We start from the raw sequence: 23,821 nt of genomic DNA, 5'->3' as shown, positions 1-23,821 counted from the left end.
GTATATTTAGTGGTCAGTGAGGCTGGAATAGAAGTGGAGTAGATATTCTGTGGGACCCTTTATAAGATGAAGTCAGCTTAGAGTTATAAACATGGAAGAAAATCCACAGATAATCACAGTTGTTATATTTATCCTGCTTTACAATTTATTTTGCCTTGTATGCCTGACCTTTTGATAGCCCTATAATAACCTTGTTCCTACAGGGTACTGGAAGGCAAAGCCCTTTGGTGCTCCCTTCAGTTATAGTTAGCAGAAGCTGTGGAGCAGCAGTCCTTGCGCTGAGCCAGAATGATGGTTTTGCAGCAGTAGCCAGTAGAAATCAGTTGTCAAGTGATTATGGAGGAAGAAAACAAAGCAGGACTTTGGAGAGCCATTTCTGAGCACAGGGAAACATGGGAGAAATGTTTAAAAAGGTACTAACCAAAATTGCAAAGTTGTAATTTTTATAATTTGCCTTTTTAAAGAAAAATGTCAACATTATATATTAGTCTTTGGCAAGATCTGTGGATATTTTCATTTTTTTAAATTTATTTTTACTTTATTTATTTATTTATTTATTATTCATATGTGCATACACTGCAAAGGATATACCAGCCATCCTCTGAGTGGCTTCTTTCACATTCACATGCCTGACTCAAGGGTGTGAACAACGGTCTTGAAAACAGTCTGCATGTTAAACCATGATAAGGGCAATACAGATTTAACTTTAATAAGATGAGCCCTAAAATCTAAAGATCCAATAAAACTTGCATTTTTAACTTATCAAATATTTGAAAGACATCTTTTTCCAGAAGTCAACACGTGAACTTTTTCCTAAGGATAAACAAATGGTTCTATTTTACTTCACCCTTTTATGGAAGAATGAATATAAAAGTTCTATAATGCTTTCAGATGTAATCATATCTGAGCATAGAATTCCTTCCTGAGCTCAAGAGAACTGTAGAAGAACCCAGTACTTGCACATGACCAGGAATAATCTGAGGAATTTTTGTTCACAAGTTCCTGCTATTGGTTGGGATAGGTAAAAAGGGTGTGGAATCTTTTTATCTAGCAATGGAAGAAAAACTCCTTTGGAGAAGGGAGCACAGGTAGAAAATTTGTCAGTTTCCTTGGAGCAGCTATCAATATCGAATGCACTTTTTTTCTGGTGTATATAAAGATATTGTTATAATTAGAGTTTCAGACTGTTAATGCTTAAAGGCTAATATGTCTGTTGAATGTTCATTGGTAGTGATGACAAAGGATGAAATGGATGTTTCTAGACATTGGGGCACCTGATCAGGAGACTTTAATGTAGGAAAAACATGCCATGTAAAGAAATATGCCCCTTTTATCACTCAATAAGAAATGGGAATTTAAGACAGGATCAAGTTTGAGTATGTAGAGATGATAGAAAGTAAGAGAATGACTACCAGGGCCCATGGGGAATGCCGAGATCCTAGTTACTGCTCAAAATTCTTGATGTTTTATTCTTCTTGTTACAGCTTTTAACAACAAGGAACAAAACTACACCTTAGGGTTTTTTTCCCTAACCTGAAAAATTAACAATTTAGTACATTGGCTGGAAAAGAAATGAGAAAGAATATGGTAAAAGCTATTCAGGTTGAAAGTATATTAAAATAAAGGAGACAAGTCAAAATATATAGAGCAAATAGGACGAGGGCAAAGAAGTTGAATGAAGGAAATAATTGTAAAGCATAGTATGCTCTGTGACCTAGGAGGGAAAATCCTGTGACAGGTTGCCATTCCACTTTCCTGCCACCTTTGTAAATCGCAGAGGAGCTCTCTATTCCTCCTGTACTCCCCACATCACTACAAAGTGAAGTTGTTAGGTATCAATATTTTGTCTTTCATTCAAAACTGATGCTTCCTGTAATGTTACCCCAAACTCTAAATCGCACTAAATGGGCTCTAAACTGCTTATACTATTTTTCATTTTTATCAAATTCTGAGTTTTCTTTTCTTCTCTGGATCCTCATTCCTAATCAAGCTGCTACTACACAGGGCATGCATGATTCAGATTTATTCATTTGTATAAACATCACTTATTTGGTTAGTTGGCCAAATTGCATAATCAAAGAACACAACACACACACACACACACACACACACACACACACACTCATGCACACACAAAAAAAACAACAGCAATGAATAAATGATATTTATTTTCTTACCAGAAAGTTTAATCCACGCAAAAAAGGAACTTATATTTAGAATCAAGATAGCAGCTTCATCCGCTCTGTTCTAAGGTTTATTTTGCATATTCTAGGAATACAGGGAGATGCATCCATACTCTCTTCAGCTGAACCAAAATGGCTAAATCCCTTCCACTTTTTGGGCCTCAATTCCTCATTTGTATAATAATAAAACTGGGGAAGTGATCTTTAATAGACCTACAAGGTCTATTAATTCCAAAAATTGCATTAAAAATGTTGCCAAGTATGTTTTTAAGGGGAAATTTGTACTCCAGGATTAGGACCAGGAGATACATAAAGGGAAGGCTGAAAGTCTAAAGTTAAACTCCTAAGCCAATGCCAGAACTGCCAAGAACAGGTATGGCTGTCATCACTCAGGGCTCACTCTGCATAGCCACACCCTGGACTTGACCAATCTTCTTACAGAACCAGGGAAGGAGGGAGCCAAGACTGGGCATAAAAGACAGAGCAGGGCCAACTGCTGCTCATGCTTGCTTCTGACAAGTCAGATCCACAAAAACCAACACCATGGTGCATCTGAGTTCTGCTGAAGCGGGGAAAATCCAGGGTGTGTGGGACAAGGTGAACATTGAAGAAATCGGTGGTGAGGCCCTGGCAAGGTAGGAATCTGGTTATAAGAAAACTGAAGGAGGCAAAGGGAAGCTGGACTTGTGGAGACAGAAAAGTCTCCTGGATTCTGACACACACTGACTTTCCCTATTGCCCTGGCCTGTTTTTAACTCCTCAGGCTGCTGATTGTCTACCCATGGACCCAGAGGTATTTTGGATCCTTTGGAGATCTGTCCTCGGCTGATGCTATATTACACAACCCTAAGGTGAAAGCCCATGGCAAGAAGGTGCTGAATTCTTTTAGTGAAGGCCTGAAACACCTGGACAACCTCAAGGGCACTTTTAGCAGTCTGAGTGAGCTGCACTGTGACAAGCTGCACGTGGATCCTGAGAACTTCAAAGTGAGATGCTTCACTTTTTATTTTCATTTTCTTGCTCATCTTTTTAACCTTCTTCCATATTCATCATACTTTCCTCTATTTCATCATTTGATGCTTTTCAAATATTTGCCAATTTCTTTCAGTATTCTTTCCTGTTTGCTTCCCCCAGCCCTGCTTTTTAATGAATTTCATTATTTAATATCCTAACATTTGCCCCTCTGTCTTCCTCTCTCTCTCTCTTTATCTCAATCTCACACTCTCTCTTCCTCTCTCCTTCTTTCTCTCTGACTCTCTCTCTCTCTCTCTCTCTCTCTCTCTCTCTCTCTCTCTCTCACTGTCTGTCCCTCTCCCACTGTCTCTTCCCCCCCTTTGGCTTTCTTTCTCTCTCCGTCCTCTCATCCCAACTACCTTTCTCTGATACCCTACCCAAATTTTGCGTAACACCTCTACCTGCTAATTTTTCACTTGAGATAATATAGTGACTGTAAATTATTCTCAAAATGAAGAATACTTGGAATCTAATGAGGTCAGGAGTAAGTGAATAAATATGGAAAGGAAAATAAATATGTGAACAGAAATGCCAGAAAGTCATATTGGTGGTGCTAAGAGAAAGCTTATCATTAAATTGATCAATCAATTAATTAGTAAACCTGCATATTATGAATATAGATACAAATATGTATATATAATTGTGTATAGATGTTTTCTTTCAGATTTGGTAAGAATAGCCTGGGGATCAATTTGGGCCTGAATGTGGCCAGATAATAATGGGTATTGGTGCGATTTCTCAACAGCAAAGCTTAATCATCTTGTTGACCATATGTATATGTCTGTCTACCTCTTCCCCACAGCTCCTGGGCAATGAGATAGTGATTGTGCTGTCCCGCCACTTTGGCAAGGATTTCACTATAGAAACACAGGCTGCCTTTCAGAAAGTGGTGGCTGGAGTAGCTAACGCTCTGGCCCACAAATACCACTGAGAACTTGGCCTGGTTCCTGGTGACCACTGGAAGACTCTATTTCCTAGAGCCTATCTTCTGGACATTGGGAAACAATGCCCATCCTCCAGGGTATATATTCTGCTTAATAAAGAATTAGCTGAAGCTCATCACTATTTCACTTGCTTTATTTTTTCCTCTGAGGATGTGTGAACATCCTAGAGGGTGTCTGGTGTGGTATACGAATGTCGTGGGAAATGATTTTTTAAAATTGTGCCAGATGCAGACACTAATGAATGACACTTCTTTCTCCAAAGCATAGCAATTCTCATGAGTATTTCATATAGAGGGGATACTGGCACTTCAGGGGATATATGGGGCTCCAACTAAGACCTAGACTCAAGGATAGTTAGTGCTGTGGTCCACCTCCAACAATTTTTGTGAAAATAAATTTGCAGTGAGAAGCATAGTGATCACCCAGGGCACTTTGTGCTTACTTTCCTCCCGTGTTAGTTGGCTGTATACTGTAGACCACAATATAATATTCCACTAAGTGTTGTTGGCAGAAGGAGAAGCTTCCTTACATGTAAGGAAAAGTTCACAGTAGTGAATCTTTCTCTGAGTGATATTTTTGCCATATATGAAATTAGAAGGGTTTTTACAACTTTCCAGTACATGTCTATTTCTCTAAATATATCATTCAGATTGATTACTTTTAGATGTACTTAAATACCTGCACAAAACCAGGTGCTTCCTTCTGTGTGAGGTGTTTTCATCTTAACTCTGTTTCTACTGGCAGGGTATGCTGATAATGTGTACTGTTTGATGTTTTCACCACTGCCTGAAGAAAAAGGCTCTTTTCTTTCTCAGGCCATTGTACATAGTAGACACTGAGAACTCTTTATATCTGAGTAGGACTTTTAAGATCCACAGGCTCATATCCCAGAGGCATCCTACTCCCATGCAATATAAGGAAGCTTATCCCTAAGAAACACGAAGCACTAATAGGACATGACAATAGATATGTGAGATCTTCTAAGAGATGTATAACCTTGCATTTCCTATCTGAGTAGTTGCTTTAAGACTGTAATATGTCTGTAAAAATTAATTAATTATGTCAGCTGTGATGGCACCTGACTATAATTCCAGCAACTGGGAGACTGAGGCAAGAGTATTTTAGTTCTTGCTGATGAAAAGAACCCCTTCTTCATTTTATTTCCCAAGCTTCTACATTAATTCTTTCTCTTAGGTACACTGGACCTGTGCATGTCTTGATCCTACTCCACTTCAAATTTCAAATCACAACCATTTGCTTGAATTACAACTTGTAAACACTTCTTTTTATTTCCCTACTTGTTCTTTGACACGTGGGACAGTGGTTTCTGAGAGAAGACAGAGTGGGCTCTACTCTCATGTCCATAATTTAATAACCCTGTTTTGGGAACAACATACTTAATCTTTTTATATTTCAAATATCTCAACAGTAAATTAAGAGCTAATAAAATTGAAAATGTCTTATAATGAGTAATTACCATAAAGTCATCAGAAAGGTGACAATTCATGCAAGTTTCTAATTAAGGGTAGTCCTTAATATTGAAGATCTTAATTATATTAATAATAAAAATTAAATATGTTTTTCTCTATTTGTAGCCACTGTGAACTTCGAAATGACAAATGTAAAATTTCTTCATGCTCACCATTACCATAAAGCTTGAATATAGCTTCATGATCACAGTGTGTTCTTAAAAAATCAAAATCAGCCCATAATTCCAGTTACTCAAGAGACTGAGGCAAGAGGATCACAGTGTGAGGCCAGCTGTGGCAGTTAGTGCAAGACCCTATGTGAGAAACAAACTGTGGTCAAAAAAGGACTGTGAGTGGTGCTTGAGTAGTTGAGCACTTACCTAGCAAGCTCAAGGCTCCAACTCAATTCTCAGTGCTTTCAAAAACATCAAAATCAAACAGAAAATCCAGTAATATGAATATAAAGGAGTAAATAAACATATTTAATGCTTTGGAACCAGTGGCCTTCAGGGCATTTTGTTCCATTCTAGAACAATGGGTCATTCCAAATAGTTACCATTTCTAGTCTGAGAGACATACCTGGTTAAGGCCTTGGAGTCAGGGACACTGATTTCCAAAAACATCTGCCTCTTGTTGCTGATGTACTAATCCTTTAACATGTGAAGTATTCTAGAAATGTAAAAGTCTAGAAATCTAAGAAATTAAAATTTCACAATATAACAATAGCCAAAAAATACTGAAATATGATTAACATAAAAGTTGTTCTATTCTCACACAAATCAAGAACTCAGAGTCAAAAACTATAGCAAACCAGGCCTCCATCACTTTATCTACCAGAATGGATAAGGGCTGTGTAAAGAAAGCAATTAAGGCCTGCTTAATTTGTTACTTCACCATCTCTTCTTCCCAGTAACAATGCATCCTGGCAATAATGTCTTGGTGAACTGCTATGATAACTTTTCATTCCTGACATAATATGTTTATATCTCTAGATCTTCCTAATTTGGTTTAGGCTAGAGTTTGACCAGGTGGATTGATGTTTGTCTCTCAGAAAGCTTACTCTTTATGCTAGGGTCAAGTCCAGGATTACTCTCTGAACAATGCATTTTAGTCAAGAACCCAATCTCTGTGGCAGCGGGAATACTATCAGGCAAGTCATGTCATCTAGAATATCCTGGAGACCATTTTCTTATCTCTAATGTCCTTGGGGATTTGGGCACAGCTGATTCTGTAGATTTTGTAGTCATCCCTCCCTATTGGGCTTTGCTATATCCTTATCTTCACTGCTCTCAAGGTAAATTTATTAGGTAGTAATCAGTCATCTGGTCCTAGACTCCATTTTTAGCAAAGTAGTGCTTTCTTCTACCAGGAATGAAGCAGATAAATTGAGCAATTCTTTTAACTCCCCTACCCTCATTTTGAAACAGAGATTAGAACTGGAAATTCATGTCAATATATAAATTCAAATTTTTATTATTAGTAATATTTCTATTAGGCATCTGAAGATCATCATAACAATGTGAATATCCCTAAGTGAATTTTAATTCTATTGTAAATTCCATAATATCTGTAAGTTTAATGGGCCTTTTGCTTATTACTTTGCTGATTTAATATAGCATAACATTTTTATTGCTGGTAAAACTATTTTTATTAACTAATGTGAGAACCAGAAAAACGAGAGAAAGGATGGGTATGATGATTGCAGGTATTTTAATGATGTCACAGAAATACATTACAGAAAAATTGAACCTGGAATCTAGCACCCTGGATAGTCTGACTTGGTTTTTGTTGTTGTTGTTGTTCATTTTTGCAATACTAGGGTTTGAACTCAGGGCCTCATACTTGCTAGGTAGGTGGTCTACTACTTGGGCCACTTTACCAGCCTTCAACTCAGTTTCTTATGAAGTCCTTACAAGGACATTTTTTTTAAATAAGAGCACTGAGCTATGTTGTCTTAGACTATTCTGGAATTTCCAGGGAACATTTTTAATTGTGTTTAACATATAAAGTAGTTATCCCTAGAAATCGAACTGCTTACTTCAGTATATAGATTTTTTTTAAAAGATGATCTCTTAGAAACATGTAGTAGAAAGGTGGTTATCAGAAGCTGGGAGTGGGGGCAGTGTGGAGGGGAAGGATAAGGGAGAGAAGATGATAACAGGTATAAAGTTACTGTTAGAACAGAGGAATAAATTTCAGTCATCTATTGCACTCAACACTGAATGGTGACCAAAGCCAATATTAATTTATTGTAATTTTCAAATTTGAATAGACTTTTAACATCTCATCAAAAATGATAAGACAGTGAGGCAATGAATTTGTTAATCAGTTTAATTTAATCTAGCTACAATGTATACACATTTGAAAATATCATAGTGCACTCCATAAATTCACAATTATTTTTTTCCTTTCCCCTCATCTGCTTGGTTTTCATCTTTCATTCAGTATTTACCAATTTTTTATGGTTGGTTTATTTTTTCTTATATTTTCTTAAGTAAGGGAAAAGGACTAAAATAGATAAATTCCCGTGCAAAAGATAGTTCATATTATAGCTCAATTAAGTCATCTAAACCTTGAGGAAAACATCCCAAAACACAGATAGTCACAGCTGAACAAATACTTTTATCATATTTCCAAGGTATGGATAAATATTTTGATATTTCAGTTGTGATGAGGACATTATTTATGTACATTTTATAAAATAAATAATAAATAAAATAAAGAATAGATAGCTAATTTAAAAGATTATTTATGAGATGAATAGTCATAAACAGTCACTTACACTGGGATTTTTAAGACTATTGGATTTTGTGGTGAATAGCTCCCTTGATATCAGCATATTCAGAATCTCTGAGCACCCAGTTCTTTGGATATGCCTTACATGAGGTTCTTATCTCTTTAGCCATGCCATGACCAACAGGGCCTGACCTCACTTATGCTTATCCAGCTGTGAGACATATCTGCTTTATGCTTCCTTGTAGAAAGGGAGAAAAAATGTCGCTGGAGCACTTCTGACCCCAATGGTGTACAGAAGGGATCATTAGAAAGGTCATCATGGAATATTGCACAAAGCAAAGCATGTGTGGGTACCATGTACAATTATGCTGCAGGAATAAGCAAAAGCTCTCAAATGAACAAATAAATGATCTGTTTAATTAATTAAAGAATTTCTTTCCATGTCAACAATTCAAAGTACACAGAAAGAATGGTGCAATCCTATTACATCTCCAGACACAAATACATTGCTATTTATCTTCTCAATTTTGAGAGGTAGGAGTGAATGAGGAGAGGTAGTACTGATGCGGCCATGAAATGACTTAAGGCGAAAAGTGGGTGCCTGATAGGGAGGGGGGTGGTGAGGGTAAATAGTAGTGTTGGTTTTATGTATTTCAAGTAAAAGCAGACAGCTGCACTTTTTTTTACACATTGGATAAAATGCCTTACATCAGTAACAGACTGTTTTAACCAATATTAAAGATTTTGAGACCAAAAGTTATGTTTTTGAACAGTATTTCATCATTGGTTAGTTTTAAGTAGAAGCTGTTTGCTTTTTCAAAGCTGTAAACCAGGAACTCTATTTGAGATTTGGTGTAATACCTGTTCTCTTAACCATTTCTTAGGAATACTTTGAAATGCCAAAATTTTTTTGAATTATATTTTGTAAGAAAATATTAGTCAATTATTTTAGAAAATGTGCAATTATACAAAATGCTAATTTTTAAAATTCATGTTTGGTTGCTAAGATTTTTCTTAAAAAAATACTCAGATAACATGTGTGATATTTTTCTCTGAGTTTCCAGCAACCAGAGCAAAGCCTCTCTTCATTCCCATCCTTCCTCTTAAAATACACTAAAAGTATATCCCATAATTATTGTTGTATTTCATTAAAAATCAATGTGACAAAGGGGGTATGGATGAATCATTTCACTTTGCTTTATGCTCAAAGACAGATTAAAATGCTATCTAAGTATGATATACTAATGGTGAAATGTTAAACGTTTTGTTAGTATCTTAAAATTTCACATCAATCTTGGACATTTCCGAGTTCAATAAACGCTATTTTCTTTTTTATAACACTAGCCTATCAGTAAGTAGGGAAAACATATCTTAATTTGTTCACTATTTGTCTGTTCATGAACACTCTGATTTGACGGAGGAATAATGATTAGGAGAAAAAGATGTAGTGAAATTTCAGGTAGATGAATTTTTAATAGCAAGATAGCATGGGTCATCAGAATAATAGGTGAGAACAAGGACTACAATTAAAGATATGAAGAAAGTAATGGAATACACAAAATGTATTTGGTTAATAATTTTTCAAATTTAGAGTAGTGTGTACATATACATAAAGGGAATATTTTGTAGACATAAACACATAAAATTTACAGACTGAAGAAAACATAACTTGATTTTACATACAAAGATGCATAGAAACCATGAGGAATAAACTTCAGTCTGACAAAATCAGGCTCATTTACTCATTTCAGTGGGGCAGACAGCACACCAGAAGAACCTGAAGGCCAACCTCAGTTGAAGGCCAACCTCAGTTAAAGAAACTATTGACTATCATAGGACTCTGGGGAAGGAATATATATATATGTATATATATATATGTATATATGTATATATGTGTACATATATATATACATAATGCAATATGATGTTTTGATATATTTACTTTTATTCAAGTAAGAGCCCCTAAAATTGACTCTCTTAGTAAATTTCCAGAATATAATACAATATTATTAACTATAGTCCTCATGCTGTATGCTAGATCTCTAGATTTATTAATCCCACACACCTGAAATTTTGCATTTTTTGACCAACAGCTTTTCATTTCCCTTCCACCTAATCTATCCATGGCTCCACTATCTGCCTCTATGCATTCAACTTTTTTACACCCACACTTTGAAAGGCTCAAAGCAAAGTCTTAAAGGATAAATATCAGGTCCAAACTGCAAAGTGCAGTATGAAATGTATTTGAGCATCTCCTTCAGGTTCTGCAACTATGTTATAAACTGAGGCTGATTCTCTCTGCCAAAGTGATATACATCATCCATGAAATGTGGGATGTTTCTTCATTCCTCCTCATATAATTTAAACCACAAAGTTTCTCACAGTTGTGATTATGCAGAAGAAATTACTCCTTAAGGAAGAAAGCAATAGCTACCCAAAGATAAGAACTGATTTAAAAAAAACTTTATAACTATACTCTGTCCTTGGAAGGATTATAGTCTCCTATTAACTCTGTAGCTGACTCCATCCACAAATTTTATTCTAGTCTGAAGAATGGCAACGGAGTATTTTATTTTTATTTTTATTTTATTTTCTTAGTTCTGCTGTTCTTTCTTTAGCTGCATTATAATTCTCTGGATTGTCTTGTCCTAAGTACTTTCAATATGAAAGTTAAATTTTTATTTTACTTTACTGTGGTATATAATAAATTACAATTTTGATTTCATTTAATTCAGTTTTGCTCTGCTTTTCATTCCTTTCTATTTTTTCTGAAAGACAATTTTGAAGACTTTCCAACACAGTGTATGGAGTGACATTAACTGATTTCACATGAAATAAAAGCATAGAGGCAATCTTTTCCTGAATTGTTAATCCAACAGTTTGGGTGTTATTGTGTATGACTTTGTGTGTTTGAATATGTGTATATTCAGGTGGAAAGACAGAGCATTTATCAGCAGAAACACTTCTATTCTCCTTTCTATTTTTTATAGAAGCTGTGCATTTGGTTTTTTGTGCATTTTTGAAATATCCTGAATTTTCCTGGGATAGCAGTAAGAGTTGCACGTTGAAGAGTAAGGGGATTGTAGAAGAGTGTGATGCCCAGCAGTTGTTGGGTGTAAAGAACACTTTTTCTGTCAAAAGAGTGAATGACAGTGTATTTTATGTTACCATATTTTCTGTTAGCTCCCTGTATTGCTTTAAAGTTACCAGTGCCATTGACTTTCTGATCCTTTAGATGCAACCTCTGTTTTCACTTTTGATTAGTTCTTAAAATGTACTATTTGTCCCCAATTTACAGTAAAATTGAAAGCATATGTGCCTAAATAGAATGTTTTTCTTCACAAAATACAGACATCCAGATTACATTAGGCTTCATTCAGTCCTTTTGTTTACATTTCCATGTATTTGATGAATGTATAATATCCCATAGCCACCACCATAATCGCATACAGAATAGGGTCACCCTCCTAAACATCCCCAGTGACATACTTATTCATCTTTCTTTCCCGTTTTCTAACATTTACTGACAATATCTGTAGTTTTATCTTTTCCAAAAATTATTTAGTTGGAATTATAGACTACGTAGCCTTTGCAGCTGCCTTTTTTTTTTTGCCTAGCAATAAGCAACTAAAGTTGTTCACCATGTCTTTTCACAGCGTAACAGCTCTTTTTTTTAAAATCAGTGTATCTTCTTCAGTTTCTTTACCATTCATGTTGGTTTCTTCTAGCTTTTGTAATCATAAATAAAGTTTCTTTAAACATCTGTGTGCATATCTTAATGAGGACATACATTAAAACTCTGAGAAAATGCCGAGAGCTGTGATTGCTGGATCACAAAACTAAACCTTATTTTGTTTCATAAGACACTGCAAAATAGTCTTCCAACTTCACTGTACTATTTTTTCATTCTCACAAGCCATGAGTGAAAAAAAATTCCCATCACTCCTCATCCTTGGCAATATTTGGTCAGTATTTTGGATTTTAGCCATTCTAAAAGAAGTAAAGAGTTTGACAGGTTATTATTATTATTATTATTATTATTACTATTATTGTGCTGCATGGAGGTGCATTGTGGCATTTACACAGGTTCTTCAATGTATCAGATAGCTTCATACATGAATTCACCCCCTCTACCATTCTCCTTTATCCCCCATCTCCCAATTCCTGGAGTAGTTTCAACAAGTGTATTTTCTGCATTTACTTACACGTGTACACATTTTAGCATCATCCTACCTGTCCTAGCCCTTTCCCCATAACCACCTCTTCCAACTGGGTGTCAGCACTCCCATCTGGGCAGGACTTTTTCCACCTTCCTGTTTTCCAACTTTGTAGAAGAAAAGAGATAAAAAGATAAATATGACATTTTTGCTTGAGATAAAGGTAGCTACACAAGTTTCTTTGTGATATTTCCATGTATATATGTATTATAATCCCAAAAGTTTTATCTCTTCTAAGTTTCTTCATTCTATCTTACTTATGGTAGTTTCAATTAGTTCTTAGTTTCCTTACCACTCCTGTGGGTGACCTCCTTTGGTGTGACCAGGGTTTCATAACATTACTGCATGGTAGAGTGCTTGCCTAGCAAGCATGAGGCCCTGAGTTCAATTCCCATAAGTGGAAATTTTAAAAAAAGGTTAATAAGAGGTTGTTGCTCTAGTTTGTAGTCACTTAACGACACTTGATTTTGGACTTTTCACAGGATTATTGGCTCTATAACTTTAGTAAAAGGAGTTAGCTCTTTTGCTCACTTTTTAACTAGGTTATTTATCTCCTTACTGTTGGATTTAAATGTTCTTTGAATATTTTAGACACAAATCTTTTATCAGATGTATTTCCAAGTAATTTATTAAGAAATATAGTTTGTCATTTCACCTCCTGATTTGTTATGAAATTTTAATTATTTTTGTGTTTTGTGCTGGGGACTTGTCGATTCTTTCAATTTGGACTCATGTTCTTTTGTCAGGGAGAAGTGTTACATAATTCTCCCTTAAGTGTTCTCTAGATGTTCTCTCCCTTTCTAGAACTTCTGTCATTAAGATGTTGAAGGTTCCTAAATTGACCCTATTCTTCCCTCTTAGCCTTTCATGTACATCCATTTTCTGCTTTCTTGAATATATCTCCTGACCTTTATATTGGCTTTTGTTTCACCATGCTGATTTTTTCTTTAATTTCAAATATTTGAAGGGTACTCTAATTGCTTCCTATTAGCACTATTTAGTTCTTACGTCAAGAATATAATACCACTTATTATTGCATGTAGACTATTAAGTAAAGATTGTTTCCTCCTAAGTTTTATTCTTTGCCCTAAAGACACTCTGATGCTATAAGTGAATATCCTTTTAAAATATTCAGTCAAAAATTCAAAGTAGCCAGACCACTGTGTTCTGTCAAGAAACTATTTTCCTCTTGTAAACTTTAAGCTAGTCCTGTATTTTTTCATTTCAGATGTTGAGTGAAACAATACAGAAACTACTTAAATGAATGAAAATGAATGATATGAGTACACAGTATGGGAACTGGCTGAGGGTTGACAATGGTGAGATGGGGTAGGGTGAAAGGAGAGATTAAAGGGAGGAGTCAAATGTAATTGAAGTATTTTATATGCATGTATGAAAATACAGTAATAAAGCCCACTGAACATTTTTAAAATGGGGTTAAGAAAGAGTAATAGAGGGAATGAACTGATCAAAGTGCATTATATTCACAGATGGAAATACCACAAAGAAATCTTTTTGTACAATCAATAAGTGCTAATAAAAAGAGAAAAATATAGGGTTAGGGCTGTAATCAGTGCTAGAATATAGCATAGCATATGTCAGGCCTTGAGCTCAAGTTCCAGGGCACACATACACACAAAAAAAAAAAAAAGAAAGAAAGAAAAGAGATAGAGCTAGAGAGAAAAAAAAATATCTAGAAATTGAATGACTATGACACAGTAAATCTAATATTTTTAATATGTTCAATGGAAATAAAATCTGTATGGTGAATAGACAAATGCATCCCCATGTCAACTGCAGTACTATTTACAATGGCCAAGACATATAATACACCTAAGTGTTCATTTGGGGAACGATAAAGTAAATATGATATTTACACAATGTAACCATATTAAGTCACTTAACAAATGAAAAATACATGTATTACTTTTCTAGTATTATTCAGCCAGTTTATTTTTAAAACTGAGCCCTACACAAGCCCTGCATGATGTCTGCTCTGCTGGGCCACCCCCCCAGGCCTGCCATGCCTGAGATACACGCATGCCTGTTCTCCGTTGCACTGGGCTGTGCCCTCCAGCCCTACACAGGCTTGCAAAATATACAGTCCTTAAGGCCTGACAAGCCAGGGACCCACTTATGCATGATCTTCATTCTGCTGGACCGCGCCACCCCAGGCCTGTCAAGCTGGGGATCCACAGACTTGCAGAATCTCCACTCCACCAGCCTGTGCGCTTCAGGCACACCATGCCCATGTCCAAAGGCCCACTATTACACCTCAGCTAAAGGCTTCCACCCATAGGACCTCACCCACCAGCCACTCATACCTAAGACACACACACAGAGAGGTCTGGATGCTAAAGAACTAACATCAGAACAACTAAGACTGCAATTCTACTGTTCCAGAACTGGTGATTTTTTTTTCTTTAAGGGATTTACTGCCTGGTTTGCTGTTTGATCATCCAACATCTCTCCCATTTTTTTCTCTTTTCCTCTCTATTCCTTTTATCTTTCCATCTCTTTCTCTTTTTCATCCTTCTTTCTTGGTTTTGTTAGTATTAATATTGTTACCCTAATAATACTAAATTATACATTGTCCAGGGATAGAAATGTTACCTGGTGGAAATATGGGAAGAAGAAAAAAGTAAGGACCATTTTCCCCCCCTAAAATAAAGTAGTACAGGATTTAGAGTGAAATGAAGAAAATGGATGCCCAGATCTAGACTCCAACAAAACAAAGATAAACTATACCAAGGAACCCAACAAAAACACTCAGAAAGAAGAAATCCTACAATTAATTAATGAGAATTTCATAGAGATGTTACTAAACATGGTCAACCAAAATGTACAGGAGGCACTCAAGAAATTCCAAGACAACAAAAACAAAGAATATGAGAAAACGCAGAAACAAATAAATGAAATCATAGAAGCCATAAATATATGCCAAACTGAAACTGAGACCACCACAAACAGAGAGATAAATAAATTAAGGGCAAAAATTGACAATATTAAAGAGGAAGTAACCCATGATATGGAAAACCTCAGAGAAAAGAATGAAACAGAAATACAAACAAAATGGAAGGCCATTCCAGCAGAATAGAACAAACTGAAGACAGAATCTCAGAACTTGAAGATGAAATGGCAATTAAAGGAAAATCTGAAGAACTATTAGCTAAACAACTCAAGACCTGTGAAAAGAAAATGCAAGAACTCACGGACTCCATCAAAAGACCAAACCTGAGAATCATGGGCATTGAAGAAGGAGAAGAGGTATAAGCAAAAGGAATGTATAATGTATTCAACAAAATAATAGCAGAAAACTTCCCAAACCTAGAAAAAACTATGCCCATTCAGGTACAGGAAGCATCCAGAACACCAAACAGACCTGACCAAAATAGAAGTACCCCATGAGACATTATTATTAAAACAATAAGTACAGAGAATAGAGAAAGAATATTGAAGGCTATATTGAAGAGAGAAAAAAACAAATAATATACAAAGGTAAACCAATCAAAATCACAGCAGACTTCTCAACAGAAACATTAAAAGCAAGAAGAGCATGGAGTGAGATATTCCATGCACTGAGTGAAAATAACTTCAACTCTAGGATACTCTATCCAGCAAAACTATCATTCAAAATAGATGGAACAATAAAAGTCTTTCATGATAACCAGAAACTAAAACAATATATGACCACCAAACCACCACTACAAAAGATTCTTCAAGGAATTATGCACACAGAAAAGGAAAGGAAACAAAACCATGAAAAGGAAGGCAACACCAAACCACAGGAGAAGAAAAGGCAAGAAAGTAAAGAGTAACATGGATTTAGCTGCACATAATCAAACCCTTAATCAACAAAGACAACTACATGACAGGGATCACCATGTACTTACCAATACTAACACTGAAGGTTAATGGACTAAATTCCCCCATCAAAAGAGAAGGATTGGCAAACTGGACTAAAAAGGAAGATCCAACAATCTGCTGCTTACAGGAGACCCATCTCATCAATAGAAATAAGCACTGGTTGAGAGTAAAAGGTTGGAAGAAGATTTACCAAGCCAATGGTCCCCAAAAACAAACAGGGGTAGCAATACTTATCTCGGACAAAGTAGACTTCAAACTTACTTCGATCAAATGAGATAAAGAAGGACACTCCATACTAATAAAAGGAGAAATACACCAAAAGGAAATAATAATTATCAACCTGTATGTACACAATGTCAATGCACCCAATGTCATCAGACATACTCTGAAGTACCTAAAAGCATATATAGACTCCAACACAGTGGTATTGGGAGACCTTAACACTCTCCTATCACCAATAGATAGATTATCCAAACAAAAAATCAATAATGAAATCAGAGAACTCAATCACACCACAGATCAAATGGACCTAGCTGATGTCTACAGAATATTTCATCCAACTTCTGCACAATATAGATTCTTCTCAGCAGCCCATAGAACCTTTTCCAAAATTGGTCATATCTTAGGGCACAAAGCAAATCTCAGCAAATATAAGAAAATAGAAGTAATCCCATGCATTCTGTCTGATTGCAATGCATTAAAACTAGAAATCAACAACAAAAACAACAGTAAAAAACATGCAAACAATTGTAAGCAGAACAACACATTACTCAATGATGAATGAATCACTGATGAAATAAAAGAGGTAATTAAAAGTTTCCTGGAAGTTAATGAAAACGAAAACACAACCTACCGGAACCTATGGGACACAGCAAAGGCAGTCCTGAGAGGAAAGTTTATAGCTATGTATGCATATATCAAAAGGATAGAAAGATCTCAAATCAATTACCTAACACTATAGCTGAAACTCCTAGAAAAACAAGAAAAAACAAATCCTAAAACAAATACAAGGAAAGAAATAATTATGATAAGGGCTGAAATCAATGAAATAGAAACAAACAAGCAAACAAAACATACAAAGAATCAATGAAACAAAAAGCTGGTTCTTTGAAAAAATAAATAAGATTGTCAGACCCCTGGCAAACCTGACTAAAATTAGGAGAGAAAAAACCCAAATCAGTAAAACCAGAAATTCAAAAGGAGAGATAACAACAAGCACTACAGAAATCATCAGCGACTACTTTGAGAGCCTATACTCTAATAAATTTGAAAATCTCAAAGAAATGGACAGATTCCTAGAAACTTACAACCACCCAAAACTGAACCAAGAGGATATTAATCACCTGAATAGATCAATAACACAAAAAGAAATTGAAGCTGGCATCAACAGCCTCCCAAAAAAGCAAAGTCCAGAACCTGACGGTTTCACTAATGAATCCTATCAGACATTTAAAGAACTATTACCAATTCTTCTTAAACTGTTCCACAAAATGGAAAGGGAAGGAACACTGCCTAACTCATTTTATGAAGTCAATATTATTCTCATCACAAAACCAGACAAAGACACCTCCAAAAAAGGAGAACTACAGGCCAATTTCCCTAATGAATATTGATGCAAAAATCCTCAATAAAATAATGACAAACAGAATCCAGCAACACATCAGGAAGATCATTCACCATGACCAAGTTGGCTTCATCCCAGGGATGCAGAGGAGGTTCAACATGTGCAAATCTATAAATGTAATACAGCACATTAATAGAAGCAAAGACAAAAACCACTTGATCATCTCAACAAATGCAGAAAAGGCCTTTGACAAGATCCAACACTACTTCATGACAAATGCTCTAAGAAAACTAGGAATAGAAGGAATGTACCTCAGCATTGTAAAGGCTATATATGACAAACCTACAGCCAACACCATAGTTAATAGTGAAAAACTGAAACCATTCCCCCTAAAATCAAGAATGAGACAAGGATGTCCACCTTCCCCACTCCTATTCAACATAGTACTGGAATTTCTAGCCAGAGCAAATAGGCAAGAAGAAAAAATAAAAGGAATCCAACTAGACAAAGAAACTGTCAAAATATTCTTATTTGCAGATGATATGATCCTATACCTTTAAAGACCAAAAGTAATCTACCCAAAAACTCTTAGACAACATAAACAGCTACAGTAAGGTTGCAGGATACAAAATTAACCTACAAAAATCATTAGCTTTTCTATATACCAACAATGAAAAAACTGAGAAGGAATATATGGAAACAATTCTATTCACAATAACCTCAAAAAAAATCAAACACATAGGAGTAAATTTAACAAAGGATGTGAATGACCTCTACAAGAAGAATTACAGACTCCTGAAGAAAGAGATAAAGGAAGGCTACAGAAGATAGAAAGATCTCCCATGCTCATGGATCAGTGGAATAATAATAGTAAAAATGGCTATACTACTGTAAGCAATCTCCATGTTTAATGCAATTTCCATCAAAATCCCAAGGACTTTCATCACAGAGATTGATAAATCTACCCTAAAATTCATTTGGAAACACAAGAGACTGAGAAAAGCCAAGGCAATACTCAGCAAAAAGAGCAATTCTGGAGTTATCACAATACCTGACTTCAAACTATATTACAAAGCAATAGCAATAAAAACAGCATGGTACTGGCACAAAAACAGACATGAAGACCAGTGGAACAGAACAGAGGACCCAGATATGAATCCACACAACTCTACCCACCTTATTTTTGACAAAGGTGCCAAAAAATATATGATGGAGAAAAGATAGCCTCTTCAACAAATGCTGCTGGGAAAAGTGGTCACCCATCTGTAAGAAACTGAAACTAGATCCATGTCTATCACCCTATACTAGTATCAACTCAAATTGAATCAAGGACCTAAATATCAGACCTGAACTCTGAAGTTACTACAGGAAGGAGCAGGAAACACTCTGGAACTAATAGGTATAGGCAAGGACTTCCTCAATAGAACCCCAGCAGCCCAGCAACTAAGAGAAAGGATGAATAAATGGGACTGCATAAAATTAAAAAGCTTCTGCACAACAGAAGAAATGGTCTCAAAACTGAAAAGACCACCCACAGAGTGGGAAAAAATATTTGCCAGTTAAACACCAAACAAGGGACTGATAACCAGAATATACAGGGAACTTAAGAAACTAAACTCTCCTAAAATCAATGAGCCAATAAAGAAATGGGCAACTGAACTAAACAGAACTTTCTCAAAAGAAGAAATTCAAATCGCCAAAAAACACATGAAATAATGCTCACCATCTCTAGCCATAAAGGAAATGCAAATCAAAACCACACTAAGATTCCACCTCACCCCTGTTAGAATAGCCATCATTAGAAACACCACCAACAGCAGGTATTGGTGAGAATGTGGGGAAAAAGGAACCCTTATACACTGCTGGTGGGAATGCAAACTAGTATAACCACTCTGGAAAAAAAATTGAAGTCTTCTTAAAAATCTAAACATTAATCTACCATATGATCCAGCAATACCACTCTTGGTAATATACCCAAAGGAATGTGACACAGGTTACTCCAAAGGCACCTGCACACCCATGTTTATTGCAGCACTATTCACAACAGCCAAGTTATGGAAGCAGCCAAGATGCCCCACTATTGATGAATGGATTAAGAAAATGTGGTATTTATACACAATGAAATACTACTCAGCCATGAAGAAGAATGAAATCTTATCATTCGCAGGTAAATGGATGGAACTGGAGAACATCATCCTGAGCGAGGATAGCAAGGCACAGAAGACCAAAAATCGTATGTTTTCCCTCATATGCGGACTTTAGATCAAAGGCAAACACAAAAAAGGAATTGGACTTTGATCACATGATGAGGCAAGAGCACACAAGGGAGGTGTGAGGATAGGCAAGAATCACCTCCCAAAAAAAAGATAACATTTGATTTCCTCAATGCAAAAGAACTAATGCAGAAACTTGAAAGCAACAGAGGCCAATAGGAGAAGGGGACCAGGAACAAAGGAAGAGGTTAGTTTGAGAAGAATTAATTTAGAATGTAATAACACATATGTACAGGAAAGCAATGTGAGTAAACTCCCTGTATATCTATCCTTACCTCAACTAGCAAAAACCCCTGGTCCTTCCTATTATTGCTTATATTCTCTGTTCAACAAAATTAGAGATAAGGGTCAAATAGTTTCTGCCTTGTAGCTAGGAGGTAAGGAGGGAGAGGGATGGTGCAGGGGAAAGGGAGGAGGCGGGGATAAGGGGAGAGAAATGACCCAAACATTGCACGTGCATATGAATATAAGAAATAAAATATACATTGTAAAAGGATTCAAATTCCATTTTTATTTCAGATACATTTAGAAAATAAATATGCTGTACTGTTTTTACTCAAAAACATGGGGTGATTCAAATCCCTTCTGAAATGTAGCTTTCTTTATTTTCTATTATACTTCATAGAGATTTATATTTCACTAAAATGCTTATAGAAGTAATTTTTAAAATTGACGTTAGGCGTTTTGAGGACATATATAAGTTACTAAGAAATGAGTCACAGTATTTCTAAAATAGATTAGTTCCCTTCTACTAATGGATTTTAACTAAGTAGAATCGGAATACCTTTTTGCTTGCCTTTCTGTAGCATTATGACTCCTTGAGGTTCAGATATATTTTGTATATCTCCAAACATATCTTGGTAGTCATTCAACAGGTCTATATTTGTTAGTTATATTCTGCATTTCAGAAGACAACTCCCTCACATGTATATCCTTCAGTCTCTACCTGAAAAACATTCATCATGTTTATCATGAAAAGATTTCAGTTTACTTTGGGTCCTTCTGTTACATGGGGGGTGGGTTTTCCCCTTACTTATATTGTTTCTAGGTTTTCTGGTGTAGGTACCCCAGCAACAACTGATTTCAGGCTACCAAAATAATGTCACTCTGTGCAAAGCTGGACAGAGATGTGTGCAAACAGCCTTCTGCAACACCTAGCTAACCTCAAGCATATACCATTGGCTTCTGTACACTGGATACAACTGAATAGGAGTTAATCATAAGTTTGAATCATTTTTCGTTTTTTTTAATTGACAAGCAAAAATTATATAAAATCATGGTGTACAAAATGATATTTTGAACTATGTATGCAGTATGGAATGGCTGCATAAAGATATTCAACACATTCATTGCCTATGATATTTACTTTTTGTAGTGATAACACTTAAAACCTATGCTCTCAGTCAGTCTCATATATATGATATATCATTGTCAGCTAGAGACACCATGGTGTACCATAGATTCTTGAACTTAATAGGCATGTTAATCAAAATTCTGTGTCTTTTAACCTCTCTTTCCCAAAAACCCCTATGATTCCAGAGTTTAACCAACATTTTACTCTTTGTTTCTGTGAGAGAAAAATTCTTAAGCAAAAATCCTTCTTTAAACTAACTACATAGAAGCCACAATATTGCATCTGAGCTGACTATAATTGACACTAAAATACTGAAATTACATATTAACAAGTCAGTATCTGAACATTATGGAAATGATTAGTGAAGCTGGTTTGGATATAGAAAAAACATTTTTGTCTCCAACGTTCATGTAGAAGAATTGAAGAGACTGAAAATAGATTGAGGCTCTGAAGGACAAATTCTAAAGCCAATGCCTATCTTTGGCCTGGTAAGAAATCAGTTTGTTGAACTGGAATTATGTTTGAAAATTTCTTTGGTTTCTTCTTAAGTGTGTGCCCTCACTGATTAGACTGAGTACCTCAAGAAATTTTTGTTTCCTTTTTAGTGCACAATTTTTGTTAATAAATGCCTTGTTCTTTTTTGTTTCATCTTGGGACACTGTCTTCTCTTAATAGTTTTCAAAACAAGGGTCATTTTGATTCCAAGTTCTAAAGAGATGCCAGAGTTTGAAGAAAAGAATGGTGATGCAGAACCACTATTAATGAACCTTCTTAGTTCTGAACCATGTTCTGTTATTTCCCCCCAATGCTGAGAATCAAACTGAGGCACTCACAAATGATAACCTAGTACCTGCACAACATTCCTAGTTCATGTTATGCTCTGTTTTTCATGCTTGCCGTAGGAGAATACTAAGATTCACCAGGGGTTACAGGACCCAATTCCACAAGGGCATCCTATGGTACAAAACACTCCCTCATCACTGCCTGGAATATCCAAAAGTTTCTCCTCCTTGAGCTCTGCATATATGTCCACAGATAGCTCCGGGTATGTGTATGGGGGTTGAGATTATGCACTCTGAGTGGGGATATAGAGCATGTTTTTCTAAGAGATACATATTGTGCTCCTATATGATGACAGGATTATAAAATACTCAACAGATTCTTAAAGTAGTTAGGTGTTTCAACTCTATAAAGAATTTGGAATATGGGATGAGAGTTTCAACGTGAGTTTGACAAATTGGACACACTCCGGAGAGTAATATCTGGACTTACGTACAAGTGGAAAATATGTTTACTCAAAAAGTCAAGAGATTATACACACCTAAACCCGAGAGGCCTCAGAGGAAGCTCTCATCCTGTCATCAGATAGCTGAAGCTATTTCATGGACAGGGGAGGATAATTTTCTGTGGGTTAATAGCTGACATTTATGGACATAACAATATATTTTAGAATTCTAAATATTCAAAATGGGTTTTCCCATTTAATTTTCAAAGTCATCCTGTGTTTCTATCCATGATTTGACCTATGATGAAACTGAGAAATTTACTTTTACAACTGGCTGAAGGACATGAAATTTAGTCAAGGGGAAATCCAGAACTTGACCTCTCTTGACTGGCTTCAGATTCTCTACAATTCACTGCTCTGATCATTGGCAAATTTCTGTTGTGAGAACTCAAATTTAAAGCCTTCGTTGGAAATTTAGAGGGAAGCAGTTTGAAGCTCATTACACAGAAGGTCTATTTGATATTTACAGCTGACTTGCAATGTCTAACTTGCCTCAGAAAAAACAATGTGTTTCTGACACAAGAGTGATTGAGACAATAAAGTGATTGAACAATAAAGGGCAGATAAGGCACAGAGGAAGAGGTCCGTGATATTATAAGCATTATGGCTAGTCCTCATAGAGAGTTCGGATTTAGGTCCATAAATGCCTTAGAACTTTAGATTCTTTGAATGGGGTGAGCCTGAACCTTAGCTGCAGTTCTACTAATGGTTCAATGTATATTCAAACAGAGAAAACCACATTTCCATATTAATAGTTAAAGAGTTTTCCTCAATTTTTAAAACATGTGTATATTTGTACACCCAAAATTCTTCCTCAGATTATCTTTGTCATCCAGTTCAGTAATTCTCAATCCAAGAACATTTTTAGTCCATTCTCTCTCATTTTGCTTTATTGAGTTAATGAGTACCATAGGT

General features: G+C 35.8%; 1 protein-coding gene across 1 annotated transcript; it reads left to right on the top strand.

Moving 5' to 3' along the window:
• The first annotated feature begins 2,657 nt into the window (after window positions 1-2,657).
• Window positions 2,658-4,256, top strand: LOC109694077 (hemoglobin subunit beta-like). Its single transcript, XM_074084514.1, has 3 exons — window positions 2,658-2,818; window positions 2,947-3,169; window positions 4,000-4,256. Exons 1-3 carry the CDS (start codon window positions 2,727-2,729, stop codon window positions 4,126-4,128), a joined length of 444 nt encoding a protein of 147 aa, XP_073940615.1. The 5' UTR covers window positions 2,658-2,726; the 3' UTR covers window positions 4,129-4,256.
• Window positions 4,257-23,821: the final 19,565 nt, after the last annotated feature.

The sequence above is a fragment of the Castor canadensis genome, chromosome 1, assembly GCF_047511655.1.
Source record: "Castor canadensis chromosome 1, mCasCan1.hap1v2, whole genome shotgun sequence".
NCBI classification, from domain to species: domain Eukaryota; kingdom Metazoa; phylum Chordata; class Mammalia; order Rodentia; family Castoridae; genus Castor; species Castor canadensis.
The sequence above is the reverse complement of the archived record's forward strand: the minus strand, read 5'-3'. Positions and strand labels throughout refer to the sequence as shown.

Excerpts from the sequence above, each read along its gene's own strand:
- LOC109694077 (XM_074084514.1), top strand. The coding sequence starts at position 2,727 with ATGGTGCATCTGAGTTCTGCTGAAGCGGGGAAAATCCAGGGTGTGTGG. Across the intron at positions 2,819-2,946 it reads GGTGGTGAGGCCCTGGCAAG|GCTGCTGATTGTCTACCCAT; the intron begins GTAGGAATCTGG and ends TTAACTCCTCAG. Across the intron at positions 3,170-3,999 it reads TGGATCCTGAGAACTTCAAA|CTCCTGGGCAATGAGATAGT; the intron begins GTGAGATGCTTC and ends TCTTCCCCACAG.